A 17266-nucleotide genomic window follows, 5' to 3' on the forward strand; every position below is an offset into this window, starting at 1 on the left:
GACACATTTTTCAAAAGAGCAGGTGAATTGTCATTTTATAGATCTATAATCCTCATCCCACAAAGCATACACATATAAACTGAAAAACAGTAAACACTCGACAGGGCACGGTGGCTCATGCCTGTAATCCGGGCACTTTGGGAGGCCGAGGCGGGCAGATCATGAGGACAGGAGATCGAGACCATCCTAGCCAACATGGTGAAACCCTGTTTCTACTAAAATACAAAAAATTAGCCAGGCGTGGTGGTGTGTGCCTGTAGTCCCAGCTACTGGGGAGGCTGAGGCAGGGGAATCGCTTGAACCTGGGAGGTGGAGATCGCAGTGAACCGAGATCACACCACTGCACTCCAGCCTGGGTGATAGAGCGAGACTCTGTCAAAAAAAAAAAAAAAGCCGAGCGCGCAGTGGCTCACGTCTGTAATTCCAGCACTTTGGGAGGCCAAGGTGGGCAGATCATGAGGTCAAGAGATTGAGACCATCCTGGTCAACATGGTGAAACTCTGTCTCTACTAAAAATACGAAAAATTAGCTGGGCGTGGTAGCGTGTGCCTGTAATCCCAGCTACTCGGGAGGTAGAGGCAGGAGAATCACTTGAACCCGGGAGGTGGAGGTTGGAGTGAGCCAAGATCGTGCCACCACACTCCAGCCTGGCAACAGAGCGAGACTCTGTCTCAAAAAAAAAAAAAAAAAAAAAAACTCCCAGTATCTAAAGAACCTTTCAACATTTCACAATTTTCACTGTAAACTCATTATAGTGATATATAAAATCAGTATTTTGACAATTGTTCTGTGTACTGGGAAAGGAATCCTTATTTTCTGTCATTTTGGCTTTATTATAAAATGATCACAACACGTGGAGATCTGAGGCTTAATGATTAGGCATAGACGTTAGTTTTTTTTTTTGGGCGGGGGGAGTTGTTTTTGTTTTCATGGGTTTTTTTGTTTTTGTTTTTGTTTTTGTTTTTGGAGACGGAGTTTTGCTGTTGTTGCCCAGGCTGCAGTGCAATGGCGCGATCTTGGCTCACTGCAACCTCCGCCTCCTGGTTTCAAGCGATTCACTTGCTTCAGCCTCTAGAGTAGCTGGGACTACAAGCACGCACCACCATGCCTGGCTAATTTTTTTTGTATTTTTGGTAGAGATGGGGTTTTACCATGTTGGCCAGGCTGGTCTCAAACTCCTGACCTCAGGTGATCCACCCACCTCTGCCTCCCAAAGTGCTGGGATTATAGGCGTGAGCCACCGCCGTCCGGCCTGTTTTTTTTTTGAGACGGAGTCTCCCTCTACTGCTCAATCTGGAGGGCAGTGGCACAATCTTAGCTCACTGCAACCTCCTCCTCCCGGGTTCAAGTGATTCTCCTGCCTCAGCTTCTCGAGTAGCTGGGATTACAGGCACCTGCCACTACACCCAGCTAATTTTTTGAATTTTTAGTAGAGACGGGGTTTCCCACGTTGGCCAGGCTGGTCTCGAACTCCTGACCTCGTGATTTGCCCACCTTGGCCTCCCAAAGTGCTGGGATTACAGGCGTGAGCCACCGCACCTGGCCCTGTTTTTGTTTTTTAAAGATTATTTTAACTCTACTAATTTAAAGTTTTGAATAGGGGATGAGAAAGGAGAGAACAATTATTGAGCCCCTAGAATTTACAAGGGACTGTTTCTTTTACATATATTGTTTCAGTTACTCTTGTGAACTCTATTGCAATAATAGCTATCACTATTCCGTAATATACCATATAGTAGGCACTATGAGAGGGGATTTACTTTTTTTCTCTCATTTAACTTCACAGCAACTTTATTAGGTGACTATTATTCCCATATTAAAAAATGAGAGAATTGAGCTGGGATTACAGGCACAAGCTGCCACGCCCAGCTAATTTTTTTTGTATTTTAGTAGAGACGGGGTTTCTCAGTGTTGCCCAGGCTGGTCTTGAACTCCTGAGCTCAGGCAATCCACCCGCCTCGGCCTTCCAAAGTGCTAGGATTACAGGCATGAGCCACCGTGCCAGGCCCAATAAGTGAAAATTGTGGGATTCATAGTCCTATAGTTTTAAGGCAACTTAGGGCACCAGAACTCTTAGGGAAGGCCTTCTTTTAAAAAAAAAATTTTTTTTGAATCAGAGTCTCACTGTATTGCCTAGGCTGGAGTGCAGTGTCATGATCTTGGCTCACTGCAACGTCTGCCTCCTGGGTTCACGCGATTATTGTACCTCAGCCTCCCAAGTAGCTGGGACTACAGGCATGTGCCACCACGCCTGGCTAATTTTTGTATTCTTAGTAGAGACGGGTTTTGCCATGTTGTCCGGGCTGGTCTCCAACTGTTACCGGTGGGGGGTGTCCAGGTTGTTGAAATCTTGAACAAAGAATTGGAAAAAACGCACAAAGCAAGGAAAGAATGAAGCAACAAAAACAGAGATTTGTTGAAAATGAAAGTAGGCTCCACAGGGCGGGGGCAGGCCCAAGCATAGGGGCTCAAGAGTCCCGTTACAGAATTTTCTGGGGTTTGAATACCCTCTAGAGGTTTCCACTGGTTACTTGGTGTACGCCTTATGTAAATGAAGAGGATGAAGTAAAGTTACAACGTCATTTAGTTGGTGTACGCCCTATGTAAATGGAGAGGACATTTCCTGTTATAGCTGAAGTATTTCCATTTGATTCAGTTCTAGGAAGTCAGCATGAATCTACTTTATGTTCTCTGCCTCCAGACTCTATTCTCCTGCCTCCTGCCCACAACTCCCAGGCTCCAGTGATCTACCCGCCTCGGCCTCCCAAAGTGCTGGGATTACAGGCGTGAGCCATGGCGCCCGGCCAAAATGTAAATGAGTCCTCGTAAAGCAAAAAAAAGTATTGTGAGTAATAAAGTTGAACTATGAATTAAAATAGTTTTTGTATATGTGTGGTAGTCCAGATTATCTATAAATTTAATTACATTTTGTGTCTGCTATGAATTGACTTAAAGGAATTGTTGGATATGTCCTGTCACTCAAGGCCTCATTGTTGACAAGTCTCAATTTTTTTGGAATTTAGTCCTTCAGCTGTAAATGGGAAGACTCGGCTGTATCTCAAAGGACACTGACAGCCAAAATAAGTTATGGCACAGGGAATTTGGCCAGGCCTGGATCAATCTTTGATGATAATAAAGAATGAATTCATAAAGCAGAAACATTAATTAACCAAGAGAAGAGAGTTCTCCATCTTTATTTGCAACCAGAGCAGACACAATGTGTTTCCTGTCCTTTCTGCAAGTAGCCATGGGAAAGGGGGGAGGGGAAAGAGGACAGGGACAGGATGTCTTTCCCTGACATGTCACTCAGCAGCCTAGATCTTTACATTTTTTCATGGCCATCAAGTCTGATAACCCACAAGTATGTCCTACAAAACGTAAGAATTCCAGATAACTTGTTAGGGTGACAAAATAAGTGCTTAATTTCATTTGCATTTGTTAAATTGTTTTCAGGGGCCTTCCTTTTTGCCACTGTTGTAGTGTGAATTTATAGTGACGTATTGTCAGACTTCGGAGAAGGCAAATATTTACAGGGAGTAACTTAAAAGGAAAGGACTTTGGTGTACCTTTGGTAGGCGGATGCTGTTGCCAGTTGGCAGGTGAATCGTGAAAGAAACTGGGAACAGGACAAGTGAAAACGGAGGGGCCAGGATATCTAAGACTGCGCTATAGAGCAGAAAGAGAACTTGCTTTTTCAAGGTGGTGTAGCTTTTAAATTAAGGCTTTGTGATATTTGATCATATGCCAATCTTTGATGACAGAAACGATGTCATTTATGTTAATATTCCCAGCGCAGGAGAAAACCGATAATCTAAATATTTGTTCAATTAAGTAGAGTAAATATCAGCGGGAATAAGATAGGAAAAATGAGACCCAAGTAACAGAACATCTGTTATTGGATGCTAAAACTTTTACAGGATTTACTGCAGGTGGACTGCAAAGGGAAAGAAACTTCAACGGAGCAGTTTTTCAGATGGGCTGTCAACAAACCACAATTTGGAAACAGCAGCAGAAAGCTGCGGCATTGTCTTAGAAAGGTGATCGGCGTTCCTTAGAAATGAAAACTGGTCAGGTAACAGGTTTGAGCCCCTCGAGTCAAAAGAGAAAGGCAGGAGCGACAGCGACCCGCAGATTGGCAGAATGGAGGAGCGTCTAGGGTGAGAGAAACTCCGAAGACGGAGCCGAAGCCAGAGCACGCAGGGCAGCTGGCGGGAGAACCCCCGTCCCGCGGCCGCACCGGGTAGCTCGCTTTGAGCCTGTTTTTTCACAGAACGGCCAGGAAGCCTTAAAAGATGTGAAGCTCGGCTGATATCTTGGCGTGATAACTTCCGCGTGTGTGTGTGTGTGTGTGAATGCAACAGGGAGCGCCGCCCGCGAACTTCCGCGTGCGAGGAAAGCTGGAGAGCCGCCCGCCCGCGCTCAGCCGGCGCCAGAGGAAACCCGCGCTCCCCGCCCAGCCGGCCCCTCCGCGGCGAGCCGGGGCGGGGCGGGCCCGAGGCCACGCCCAAGCTGAGGCGCAGCCCTACAGGCCGCCCGGGCCGCGCTCGCCCGCGTCCCGCCCCGCGACTACATTTCCCGGCAAGCCCCGGGCCGCCAGCGCGCCGCAGTTGACCCATTTCCCGGCCCGTCACGGGCTCGGCCGGCCCCCGCGCCCAGGCGGCTGCTCCCTGCTGACTGGGGTGTGGGCGGGAGCGGCGGAGGGAGGAGGAGGCGCTGCTTGCCGCCGCTGTTGCCTCCGCTGCTGGGCGCCGGGGCAGCTCCCCAGGTACTTGCGGCCGCCATGGACGAGCAGGCGGGTCCCGGCGTCTTCTTCAGCAACAACCACCCAGGCGCCGGCGGTGCCAAGGGGCTCGGGCCTCTGGCGGAGGCTGCCGCGGCCGGCGACGGGGCGGCCGCGGCGGGGGCGGCCCGAGCCCAGTACAGTCTCCCGGGGATCCTGCACTTCCTGCAGCACGAGTGGGCCCGCTTCGAGGTGGAGAGAGCCCAGTGGGAGGTGGAGCGGGCGGAGCTGCAGGTAAAGACCCTCCCGGCCTGGCCGTCTTCATCCCGCCTCTTTGCTCCCTTCCGCCCCGCCCCGGACCCTTCTCCCCCTCCCCCAGCCTTCTCGCGTCCCCTCCCCCTTTGCTGCCGCCCATCCCACCCGGAGCCCCGTCCCCTTCTCTTCGCCTTTTGGCTTTCGCTGACCCCACCTCGACCCTGTTCTCACTCCCGCTCCTGGTGCGTTGTTTACCCTCCCCACGCCTGTCTGTCCGCCCCATCCCACTCTTAACTCCCAGGCTCATTTCAACTCTCTGGCCATCCTGCATCTCAGAGCTGCCCTCTCGGTTTACTAATTGGGCTGGCAGTAGTTTTGAGAGACGCGGAGCAAATCGTCCGCTGCCCTGGTGTGCCCCATCCTAGGTCTAGAGACAGTCTCCGCAGAACGTGCCGGCTTTGGCCCCTCTCTTCAAGGAAGGTGATCAAGAAAACAACAGAAGTTGTGTCAGTGAGGCCTTGACTCGAAGCGAGAAGTTGACGTTGGGCAAAAGTGTTATTCGTGTATCAGCTCCATTTTTTATATATGGAACTGTCTCTTCTCTACTTTCTTCCGACCCCCCGGCCCCCTCCCACGTTTCTTTTAGGTATTTCTAATTAATGCATTTTGAATGAAGGACCTAGATGATCGCAGTCAGAGAGAATGGTTAAGAGATGGTTCCTGTTCTCAGAATCTGAAACTTCCCAAGGGTTAATTTTATGTTCAGTGTTTTGGGAGATTTTCTTGTACTTTAAAAGGAACTAAAGGGGCATTGAAGTTAGTTACATTGCCTTGCATAATCTGCAAGATAAAGTATATCCAGGGAGGAGATAACTGTGGGCTCTGAAAAGAATGAAAGTGAGGCTGATACTTGACAGGCCATTCAGAATTGGTGAGTAAGTTTTCAGTGGTTGTTCTTAAAACTTCCAGGGCATACACACCAATTTCAAAAGGAACTTAAAGAACTGTGAATAGTTGTGCCTTACTGTTTTACGGACTAAGCCTGTATACTTATGAAATTTGAGTATAGTTTTAGTTGGCGAAACACTTGAGTTTAAAATGCTACCCAGTGTGTCACTTTTTTTGGTAACATGTATTTTCTTTGGCGCTTAAGAAAAAAAAGAGGAGAAATCTGTTAAATAGAATCATGTCCTGGAACAAGCTCTGTGGTTTAGTGGAAGTGGCTATGGAAAGAGCGAACACACAGGGCTATAGTAGACAAGGTTATAGTAAGGGCTGTGTTTGTTGCTAGCTCTGTGACCTTGAGGAAATCCTTTAACCTCTCTGGGTTTCAGTTTTATCATTTATTTATTCAGCACCTGTGTATTGAGTGCCAGCTATGTGTCTAGGCCCTGTGATTAAAGAAAACCGACCAAGCTTCTGCCTTCATGGAGTTTATATTTTAGTGGAGAGGCAGACAGTCCAGCAAATGCGCCTATAGAATATAATGGCTTATAGTGGCAACTGCTGTGAGGAAGAAATAAGTCAGAGTTCAGGAATAGCCTGTGATAGGGGCAGCTATTTTAGATGGGGTGGTCAGGGGAGGCCTCTGAGAGATGACAAATGAGCAGTTGAATGAAGTTAGGGAGTGACCAATAGTTTCTATGATTCCTTGTAAGTCTGTAGTTATATGTTTATATTATTTGGCAACTTTTTCATCCCTACTGTTATGTTGCCCTAGTATTTAGTCGATCTAGTCTATCTGATATTTGCAAGTCTTCTTTGACCTTGTCTATATAGTTTCCAACAAATTTGAATACTTGTAGATTGATCTTTATTAGCAGTGCATTCTGTAAAAGGTGTGGATTTCAGGATGCAAGGAAATGTTAAAGGCCAAGTTTAACTTTAATTTTGTGCAGTTGTGGGGAATGATTTTTGTATTAGTTACTTAGAATTTAATTTCTTTTCCAGTTTTGGGAATGTAGATAAGTCACACTAATTTGGTAAAAAAACAAAACAAAACACCAGAAAACAATGCTTACCTTTCTACCTGTAGAAGTTGGGGAATTCCAACCCATCCTCCCCCCGTTCACTCCCTCTCCTTGTTTAAACTTTTCAATTTACTGGTAACTGTAGTTGATCTTCAATTTTTATGCACACATCTACAAACACCCCTCCCTGGGTTGTTTGTGGCAAATGTTTATTAACTTCAGGTAGCTTTCCCATAGGTGCTTATCATATTAAAGAGACTACTTTTTTTTTTCCTTTTATTGGAGAGAGGGTCTTGCTCTCTTGCCCAGGCTGGTGTGCAGTGGTGCAGTCTTGGCTCACTGCAGCCTCCGCCTCCCAGGTTTAAGCAATCCTTCTGCCTCAGCCTCCCAAGTAGCTGGGATTACAGGCATGCACCACCATGCCCGGCTAATTTTTGTATTTTTGGTAGAGACGGGATTTCACAATGTTGGCCAGGTTGGTCTTGAACTACTGACCTCAGTGATCTGCCCGCCTCAGCCTCCCAAAGTGCTGGTATTACAGGCGTGAGCCACTGTGCCCGGCCAAGGACACTACTTTTTTGACAATATCTTTTGTTTTGTGTTCAAATTAAAGTTTCCACAGAGAAACTTTAAAAATGTGTCATTTTCCTAACAGAATGAGTATGATATATTTTGGGGGGAAGAGTTTGCAGTAACCTCTGGTCTTTGTCCCCCCTTATTAATGTAATTGGAAAAAAAATTATTTCTTTACATTACCATCATTATATTTGAACCTTCTTTATTTTTCTTTTGCTACTGGAATTTTCTTAGAAACACAATAGGAAGTAAAATAGTTGAATGCATTGTGATGAAATACGGATCAGTTGGTGTCCTCCTTTTAATTTTTAAATCTCTTCCTAAGCCATTAACACCAGAGTCAACACAAATACCTTTAAGATTAAGTCAAATTTGCCTCTTCAAGGACCTGTCAGTCCTGCTCTTTCAGGTTGCCAGGGAAGAGTTGTGAAAGGCAATCCAAGCTCTCATCTGCCTGGCCTGCCTTTACCGCTTCCTCCCTCCTTCAGATCTTGGGAGTAAGGAAACAGCCACATTATAGCAAAAACCTATTTATTTGTCATTTATTTTACTCTTGCCCATCTTATTTGATAAATTCTCTTTTTATTTTTGGTAATGCTCCCCTCCTCACATCCAGTTGAAATTAGGCAGTAGTTCATGGGGGGAAAAAAAGAATGATTAAGATTATTAGTGAGCTTTACATTTGTGAAAGGAATTGGAGAAGGAATACTATTTGAGAAAAATTTCTGGATGTGAGGCGTTGTGACCTCAAAGAAACATGCAGTCTAGTTATTAGTATGATATAACTTATAGAAGAATCAGAGTGTTTATCATTTGGGAAGAAGACAAATTTCTTTAGAATAGTGAAGGAGAGGCCGGGCACGGTGGCTCACACCTGTAATCCCAGCACTTTGGGAGGCCGAGGCAGGCAGATCATGAGGTCAAGAGATAGAGACCGTCCTGGCCAACATGGTGAAACCTTGTCTCTACTAAAAATACAAAAATTAGCTGAGCGTGGTGGTGTGTGGGGGAGGCTGAGGCAGGAGAATCGCTTGAACCTGGGAGGCGAAGGTTGCAGTGAGCTGAGATTGCGCCACTGCACTCTAGCCTGGCGACAGAGTGAGACTCTATCTTAAGAAAAAAAAAGAATAGTGAAGGAGAGAAGAGCTAGCAGTGAATGGGGAGAGTAGCAGGAGGAAAGAACTTTATGAGGTCATAAGAACCTAAGGCTCAGTATTTGAAAATTACTGACTTATGAGAAAGCAGGCATGTAAATAAAAAATAAAATATTGGCCCTAGATTTTCATATGTATGTGGTGTGTGGTGTAGGTGAAGCCCTGATGTTTACCTGGAAGTGTTAGAGTTGTATGAAAAAGGTGGCAAGATCGAGTAGCTTAGGGCATGTGGTGTGGAGGCTGTATGCTGGAGTTTTGGCATGAATAATTTGTATTTTCTGGGTTTTGGTATTAATAATTTGTATTTTCACTGTCAAGCATCTACTTCATGCCAGGCCTTGTTCTAGACACCGGAGATACAACAGCAAAAATACAGATCTTGCCCTTATGAAGCTTAAATTGTTGAGGCAGACAGACAGTGATAAATAAATACATAGAATGTCGGGAAGGAAAATAAGAGGATTTGAGAGGGTGGAATGGGGAAGAAAGGATTCACTGATAAGATGCCATTCGAGCTAAGACCTGAAAAGGTGATCTCTAAGGTGAGGAAAGAGCTTTCTGCACAGAAGGAACAGCTGGGGGAAGGGAGCACGCTTGGTATTTTTAAGGAATATCAAGGAGGTAAAAGTGGCTAGAGTAGAGGAAGAGAATGGAAGAAGTCATGTCAAACAGGTACTAATGGAAGAAGTCATGTCAGACAGGGTCTTGCCCATGGTAAGGACTTTGGCCTTATACCTCAGCAAGATGAGCAGCCGTCGGAATGTTTTAAGCAAAGGAGTGACACCATCTTTAAAAGGGACCCCTTGTAAGGATTCAGAACAGACTTGGAGGGAAAACAAGTAGAAGCAGCAGGGGCACTAGTTAGGAGGCTACTTTAATAAATCCAGGCAGAAGGTGAACTAAGGTGGTAGTGATAAGATATGTGAATATGTATTTTGATACATATTCAAAATAGAGGATTCTGAATACATTTTTGAAGGTAGAGCCAACAAGATGTGCTAAAGGATAGAATGTGGGGTTTGAGAAAAAGGGGAGTCAAAGATGACTTAACAGTATTTAGAGGGCCAGGTGCAGTGGCTCAAAACCTGTAATCGCAGTACTTTCGGAGGCTGAGGCAGGAGGATCACTTGAGTCTAGGAGTTCAAGACCAGCCTGGGCAACATGGCAAAACCCCATCTCCAGAAAAAAAAATTTTTTTTAATTAGCTGGGTGTGATGGTGTTCACCTGTAGTCCCAGCTATTTGGGAGGCTGAGGTGGGAGGATTGCTTGGGCCTGGGAGCTTGAAGCTGCGGTGAGTCACGATCACTCCACTGCACTCCAGCCTGGGCGACAGAAGGAGACCCTGTCTCAGAAAAAAAAAAAAAAAAAGTGCAGCCTGGGCAACATGGTGAAGCCCCATCTCTACCAAAAATTCACAAAGTTAGCTGGGTGCATTGGCATGCGTCTGTGGTCCCAGCTACTCGTGAGGCTGAGGTGGGAGGATTGGTTGAGCCCTGGAGATCAAGGCTGCAGTGCGTTATGATCGCGCCTCTGCACTCTAGCCTGGGTGCCAGAGTGAGGCCCTGTCTCAGAACAAATCAATCAAACAAACAAACAAAAATATATGGATATAGAGAGAATGAGCAGCCTCATAGGACAGCTGAGAAGATTTACTGAGCTTTTTAATGGAAAACATAAATACTTAAAATGAGTTTGTCTTTGTTATTGTGACTGTTATTTATAATTATCACAAAAGGCAATATGGCAGAGACCTGGGTTTAAAATTCTTGCTTTAAAACTTACTATTGTATTTTACGCCTAAAATACATATTTACCATAATTCTGATCTCTCAGAGCCTTAGTTTCCTCATGTGTAAGATAAGGATAATAAATTACCTTGTGAGAATTAAGATAATTTAAAGTACTTAGCAGAGGCATGGTACATAACATAAAGTAAGTGCTTAATAAATAAATGGTTGCAGATACATGATGCTGAACTTTTGCTCTCGGTTATCTCCTCATCCCCAGAGAAAAGCATAATCTTCAGTCATGAACTTTTCTGAGGCTGGAGCATACAAGTGCCATCCTGAGGCCATGCAGTGTAATATTCTGGGTCTGACCCAGGCACTAAGAGATATTTAATGGGAGTGAATGGTTGCCTTCAGTGTCAGCCTCAGAACATTGAGGATATACTTCAAGTGTATTTGCTTTCCTTAATAACCCACTAGGTATCTGTTACCTTGGAATTCATATAAACTTTTCTGAATGTGTTTATCTTAACTTTGCATTACATCATGGGTAACAAATTGTGTAAATTTACTAACCACATTATGAAATGAATCCTACATTTTATTTGGCTCTTTAAACCACTTCCTTTACATTTGGAGCAGGTGAACTCCATTGTGATATGGTAGAATTTTGTCAGCAGGTTCATTTTTCATTCTACTCATATTCTTGATAATTTCATAATCTTTATATTTTAGAAAGGTTATAGAGGCTTTAATCTTTTAAAACGTATCCTATTATTTGTCTCTTCAGTTCAGTGTTTCTCAACCTTAGCTATAATCTTAGAATAATCAGAGGGAATGAATACCAATTCCCTGGACTCTACCCCAGATCAATTAAATCAGAATCTTAGGAATGAGGACCCCTAGCATTAGTATTTTTTGAGCTCCCCAGTATACAGCAAGGATTGAGAACCACTGCTTTGTTTTTTCTGTTTTTACATTATCTATAAAAGTTTGGTGATTTCAACACTTTTATTAGTATTCCATATATGGATGGCTTTTTATAGAATTTGGGATATAATTTCTTTTTCCATTGTTCTTTCTGATGATAGCATTTTATTTTTAGGCAGTAGAATATTATAATTTGAATCACCTCCTTCTGACTGAGATGTAATGACAGAGTAATCTTTGAGCTGGAATGAACTTTGGAAATAATCAGCTCAGTTAGGTAAAGTGAGGTTCAGAGAGAGGCTGAATGACCAAGAATGAAATAGGTTTTGTACAAGCTGTCACTTACATCTCCAGATATCTTTACAGTTTTATTTTTTCATATTTTTGGTCTAGGGGCCAGGCTAATCATCTGTATCATTCCAATTTGAGTATATGTACTGCTACAGCCAGCACTCTTTACAGTTTTCTTTAAAGCCCTTTCAGATACACTGTATCATTTAAACTGTACAACCTTCTGAGGTAAGCAGAGCCACACTGATGTTTATTTATTTTTTTTTTTTAGATAACAGACATAAAGATTTTACTGTGTTTTACTGCTTTCTAGCTTATTTTATTGGTTGCATTTAAGATTTTCTCTGTCTTTGGTGTTCTGTAGTTTCATTATGATGTGTCACAGCATAGATTTCTTTTTGTTTTTTTGAGATGGAGTCTAGCTGTCTCGCCCAGGCTGGAGTGCAGTGGCACTATCTCGGCTCACTGCAACCTCCGCCTCCTGGGTTCAAGCGATTCTCCTGCCTCAGCCTCCCAAGTAGCGGGGACTACAGGCACCCGCCACCACGCCCGGCTAATTTTTTGTATTTTTAGTAGAGATGGGGTTTCACTGTGTCAGCTAGGATGGTCTCAGTCTGACCTTGTGATCTGCCCGCCTCAGCCTCCCGAGTGTTGGGATTACAGGCGTGAGCCACCATGCCCAGCCTATATTTCTTTTTATTTTGTTTGGGACTTCATTAGACTCCTTGAATTTGTGGATTGGCTTCTCATTAGTTATGCAGATTTCTCAGTTGCTATCTTGTTAGGTTTGTCCTCGATTGCATTTTCCTTTCTTCTCCTTTTGGGTTTTTGATGACATGATCTTAGGGCTTCTCCATTATCTGCTCTGTATTTTCCATCTTTTTATCTCTCCGTGCTTTATTCTCAATAATTTATTCTGACTTATTTTCCAGTCTGTGAATGACTTACCTTCTAGTCCATTAATTTTCTCTTCAGTTGAGTCTGCTTTGTTAAAACCATCCACTGAATTTTTAGTTTTGGTTATTATTGAAGTTCATTTTGGTTTCTTTTCAAATCTGCTTGGTCATTTCTTAAAAAAATAGTGTTATCTTCTCTGCAGGTATTTTCAGTGTCATCTTTAATTCTTTAAACGTAGTAAGTAGTTATTTTTTAGTTAGTGTCTTTGAACTTCCTTTATCTGAGGTCTTAGAGGTACCTCTGTGTGGTCTGTTGTCTCTTCTGGTTCTTCCTCATGACGACGTGTTCCCTTGTATCCTTAGTTTATCTTTGTGTGCTGCCTGCTGTCCTTGAAAAACTGAGACTAGACAGTCACAGTGGCTCATGCCTGTAATACGAGCACTTTGGGAGGCTGAGGTGGGCGGATCACCTGAGGTCCGGAGTTCAAGACCAGCTTGGCCAACATGGTGAAACCCCGTCTCTACTAAAAATATAAAAATTAGCTGGGTGTGTTGGCGCATGCCTGTAATCCCAGTTTCTCAGGAGGCTGAGGCAGGAGAATCACTTGAACCCAGGAGGCAGAGCTTGCAGTGAGCCGAGATCATGCCACTGTACTCCAGCCTGGGCAACAGAGCAAGACTCTGTCTCAAAAAAAAAAAAAAAAAAAAAAAAAAAAATAATTAGCCCGGTGTCGTGGTGGGCGCCTGTAATCCCACCTACTCGGGGGGCTGAGGCAGGAGAATCACCTGAACCTGGGAGGCAGAGGTTGCAGTGAGCCGAGATTGCACCACTGCAATCCAGCGTGGGCGACAGAGACTCCATCTCAAAAGAAAAAAAAAAAGATAAAAAGAAGAACTATGAGACTAATCCAAGCTCTCCAATAAAGGTATCTTCTTCAGAAAGGGTTTTTTTTTTTTTTTTACATTTGCTTCTGGTAGATGTCTAGAGTTATTACCAGTCTAGGATCACTTTATTTTTAATTTTTTTTTTTTTTGAGATGGTCTTACTGTCACCCAGGCTGGAGTGCAGTGGTGTGATCTTGGCTCACCGCAACTTCTGCCTTCCAGGTTCAAGCGATTCTCGTGCCTCAGCCTCCGGAGTGGCTGGGACTATAGGTGTGCACCACCACGCCTGGCTAATTTTTGTATTTTTAGTAGAGACGGGGTTTTGCCATGTTGGCCAGGCTTGTCTTGAACCCCTGGCCTCAAGTGATCTGCCCGCCTTGGCCTCCCAAAATGCTGGGATTACAGACGTGAGCCACTGCCCGGCCCAGAATCACTTTAAAGTAAATGCATTACTTAAGATGTTTGGGCCACCCAGCTGATGTGAATTTTGGTTGTGAATACATTTGAGGGCCAATACACTTCTGTTTTATCTTTGCTTTGAAGACATAAGCCCTTTAGGGACCTAGCTAAATGTGAGGTATATCACCTATTAGACTGTCCACTCTGGAGGGGTGGGGTGTTTGATTTTTGCTCCTTGAGTCCTGCAAGGCTGTTCTGATTGGTCAATATCCTAAGGGCAAAAATGGCTTTTTGTTCCCTTACCTCACTGGGTTCCCATTTTCCCTTTTATTTTGGCCAGATAATTCCTTGCTATTTTTGTGTTGCTTTTAAGAAAATTGCGAAAATATTTTGTCCAGAATTTTCGGCTGCGTTCAGTAGAAGCATTCCTGTGGGGCACCATAACTGAAAACTGAATTCTCTTATTTTACTTTCGAAATCTGACAAATAAGAATGGCCCTACTAATTTTTTGGGGAGAAATAATGTTGACAGCACTTCTTTATCAAGAGATGTGCCTATTTAGTCCTGAACTTTATTTCTAAATCTACTTTTCTTTGAATGGTAAAGGGAGACCTACAGTTTTTCTCCAAAATCTTGATAACTGAAGCAGAGTTTAAAACAAACAAAACCCTTTGCTATGCAGTCATTGAAAGGTGTTTGAAAGTTCAGATAATCTGGATAGAGTCCCCTTTGCCAGCTTGCTATCTCCGTGATGTCAGCTATACTTTTGATTTGCTAATGTGTGTAGCATCCAGGTTTCAGTTCTGGGCCATTAGAAATAAAATTGTCCTTGGATCTCTGGAGTTTCTTGCCTCGGTGGCCAATCTGACAAAACAATCTGTTGACCATCATAATTGGACACTGGAAAGTATGGGCGTCAGAGTCAGACATCTCTATCACTTTCAGTTTACAATTTTTCTAGGCCTCATTTTTGAAAATGTGGGTGATAATATCCCTACTAAGCAGGATCGCTATAGGGTTTAAAAAAGATAAAGTATGCAAAATATGTGATATATGATGAGTGTCCAGTAAGTGGTTTGCTTTTTTGTTGGTTGAGATTTCTATGGACAGAAGGCATTAGATTTATTATTTATATAAGTCCTATTGTAGAAGCCAAGAACCAGTTTCAGTGACCTGTTTATCATAGTAGCTACTTACATTCTCTTTGTCCTGTGTACAGGTTGGGCATCCCTAATCCAAAAACCCCAAATTCAAAATGCTTCAAAATCTAAAACTTTTTGAGTGCTGACATGATGTCACAAGTGGAAAAATCCATATCTGACCTCGTGTGGCAGGTTGCAGTGAAAAAGCAGGTGCACAACAGAGTTTATTTAGTATCCCATAGGGAAAAATAAAATTACCTTTAAACTGTGTGTGTAGGGTATATATGAAACATAAATGAATTTTGTGTTTAGACTTGGGTCTCATCCCCAAGACATCTCATTAGGTATATGCAAATATTCCAAAATCTGAAATCTAAAACACTTCTGGTCCCAAGCATTTCATATAAGCGGTACTCAATCTGTAGTGGTTTGAGGACAATGAGTTGTGTGTTGGAGGTAGGGGACAGGCTAGAGATGGCAGAAATAAGTGGTGATAGCTTGTAGACATTAAGGACTGGATGTAGTAAATCGAGGCAGATTTGGAGTTCAGGAGAGAAGCTTGAGGCAAGAGAGAAATTGAGGAAGGGGTTAGAAGGGGAGAAGAGACAGAAGAAGGGAGGGAGGGGGTGGAAAGAGCAGAGGCAGAGGAGAAACTGCTCACGTTAACCTGTTCTTAACTCTACAAGGATGTCTTATCTGTGTTTTTCATTTCGGCACTTTTAATTGTAGAATTCTAGGGCTGACAGGGATACACGCGCATGCATATGCACAAATGCACACATGTGCACTGCTCTCCTCCCTCTCAATTTTCTTTCTTCATTAGACTAAGAATATTTTACCTCAGAGGGACCTTAGAATTTAAGTAATCTCATCCCCCGTTTCATCAATTAGGGCTAGAGAAAGGAAGTGACTTTTCTCAGGTCACTCTATGAATTGGTTTAGTCTTAGTTTAGAACCCAGGAGTCCTAGTACCCAGGCCAGGGCGTTGCTCTCTATGCCATATCCCCACCTTTTTTTGGTCCCTCACTCTGTGTAGCTGCTTCTGACCTGAAGGAGCCAAGTGAATTTTATGATTTAGATGATTAAGTACGGTTTGAATAGCTGTCATAATTTAAATCTTATCACGGATTATTTGAAGTTTTTCTTCAAGTAGAATAATTTAGTGAAACAGTGTAGTAAGAGGTTCAGGGAAGTCTTTAACAATTTGTGTTTCTCAGAAGTGTTTAACAATGTAGTTCTTGGACTGGGCACGGTGGCTTATGCCTTTAATCCTAGCACTTTGGGAGGCTGAGGCAGACGAACTGCCTGAAGTCAGGAGTTTGAGACCAGCCCAGCTAACATGGTGAAACCCCGTTTCTACTAAAAATACAAAAAATTAGATGGGCGTTGTGGCGCACGCCTGCAATCCCAGTTATTCGGGAGGCTGAGGCAGGGAGAATCACTTGAACCCAGGAGGCAGAGGTTGCAATGAGCCAAGATCACGCCGTTTCACTCCACTCCAGCTTGGGCAACAAGAGTGAAACTCTGTCTAAAAAAAAAAAAGTAGTTCTCTCATTTCCTTAAATAATTTTATTTTTGTGTAGGGAATACTGAAATAAAATCCGTATTTCATCTTAAAAAAAATCTGCAAATTTGGAGCTCTTTTTTTTTTTCTGTTTGAGACAGGGTCTTACTCTGTCGCCCAGGCTGGAGTGCAATGGTGCAATCTCAACTCACTGCAACCTCTGCCTACTGGGTTCAAGCAATTCTCCTGCCTCAGCCTCCCAAGTAGCTGGGATTACAGGCACCTAATTAATTTTTTGTATTTTTAGTAGAGACAGGGTTTCGCCATGTTGGCCAGGCTGGTCTTGAACTCCTGGCCTCAAGTGATCCATCTGCTTCAGCCTCCCACAGTGCTGGGATTACAGGTGTGAGCCACCATGCCCGGCCAAATTTGGAGCTTTTTTAGCTTGCTCTGAGGGTAGCTTAACTAAGTTCTGTATATATATTTTAATATAGCTTGTTTATTGATCACATATCAAATATTGTGATCTTTAATATAGCAAAGATCCAGCACTTTTATTTGATTTTAGGTTATTTTTAATTTTTATGTTATTTGGTTAACCTAAAAATTTGATTTTTAGTTTATTTTTAATTTTTATTTTAAAGAGACTGGGTTTCTCTTGCTGTGCTGCCCAGGCTGGAGTGCAGTGACTATTCATAGGCATAATCATAGTTCACTGCAGCCTCACACTCCTGGGCTCAGTTGATCCTCCTGCATCAGCCTCCAGAGTAGCTGGGATTACAGTCTTGACCCACTACATCTGGTTATTAATCTAT

General features: G+C 43.5%; 1 protein-coding gene across 7 annotated transcripts in view; it reads left to right on the top strand.

Moving 5' to 3' along the window:
- The first annotated feature begins 4576 nt into the window (after window positions 1-4576).
- STRN (striatin) overlaps window positions 4577-17266 on the top strand; it is a 132427-nt gene continuing 119737 nt past the window's right edge. For 4 of the 7 annotated variants that reach the window (XM_055240691.2, XM_063618144.1, XM_063618145.1 and 1 more), the window contains exon 1: window positions 4636-5014. In XM_055240691.2, coding sequence (XP_055096666.1) covers window positions 4781-5014 — 234 coding nt within the window. In that variant the 5' untranslated portion in view covers window positions 4636-4780. Of the gene's footprint in view, window positions 5015-17266 lie in introns of all 7 variants that reach the window. The other 3 variants (XM_055240692.2, XM_063618143.1, XM_063618147.1) reach the window with 3 other exon arrangements.

The sequence above is a fragment of the Symphalangus syndactylus genome, chromosome 14, assembly GCF_028878055.3.
Source record: "Symphalangus syndactylus isolate Jambi chromosome 14, NHGRI_mSymSyn1-v2.1_pri, whole genome shotgun sequence".
NCBI lineage: Eukaryota > Metazoa > Chordata > Mammalia > Primates > Hylobatidae > Symphalangus > Symphalangus syndactylus.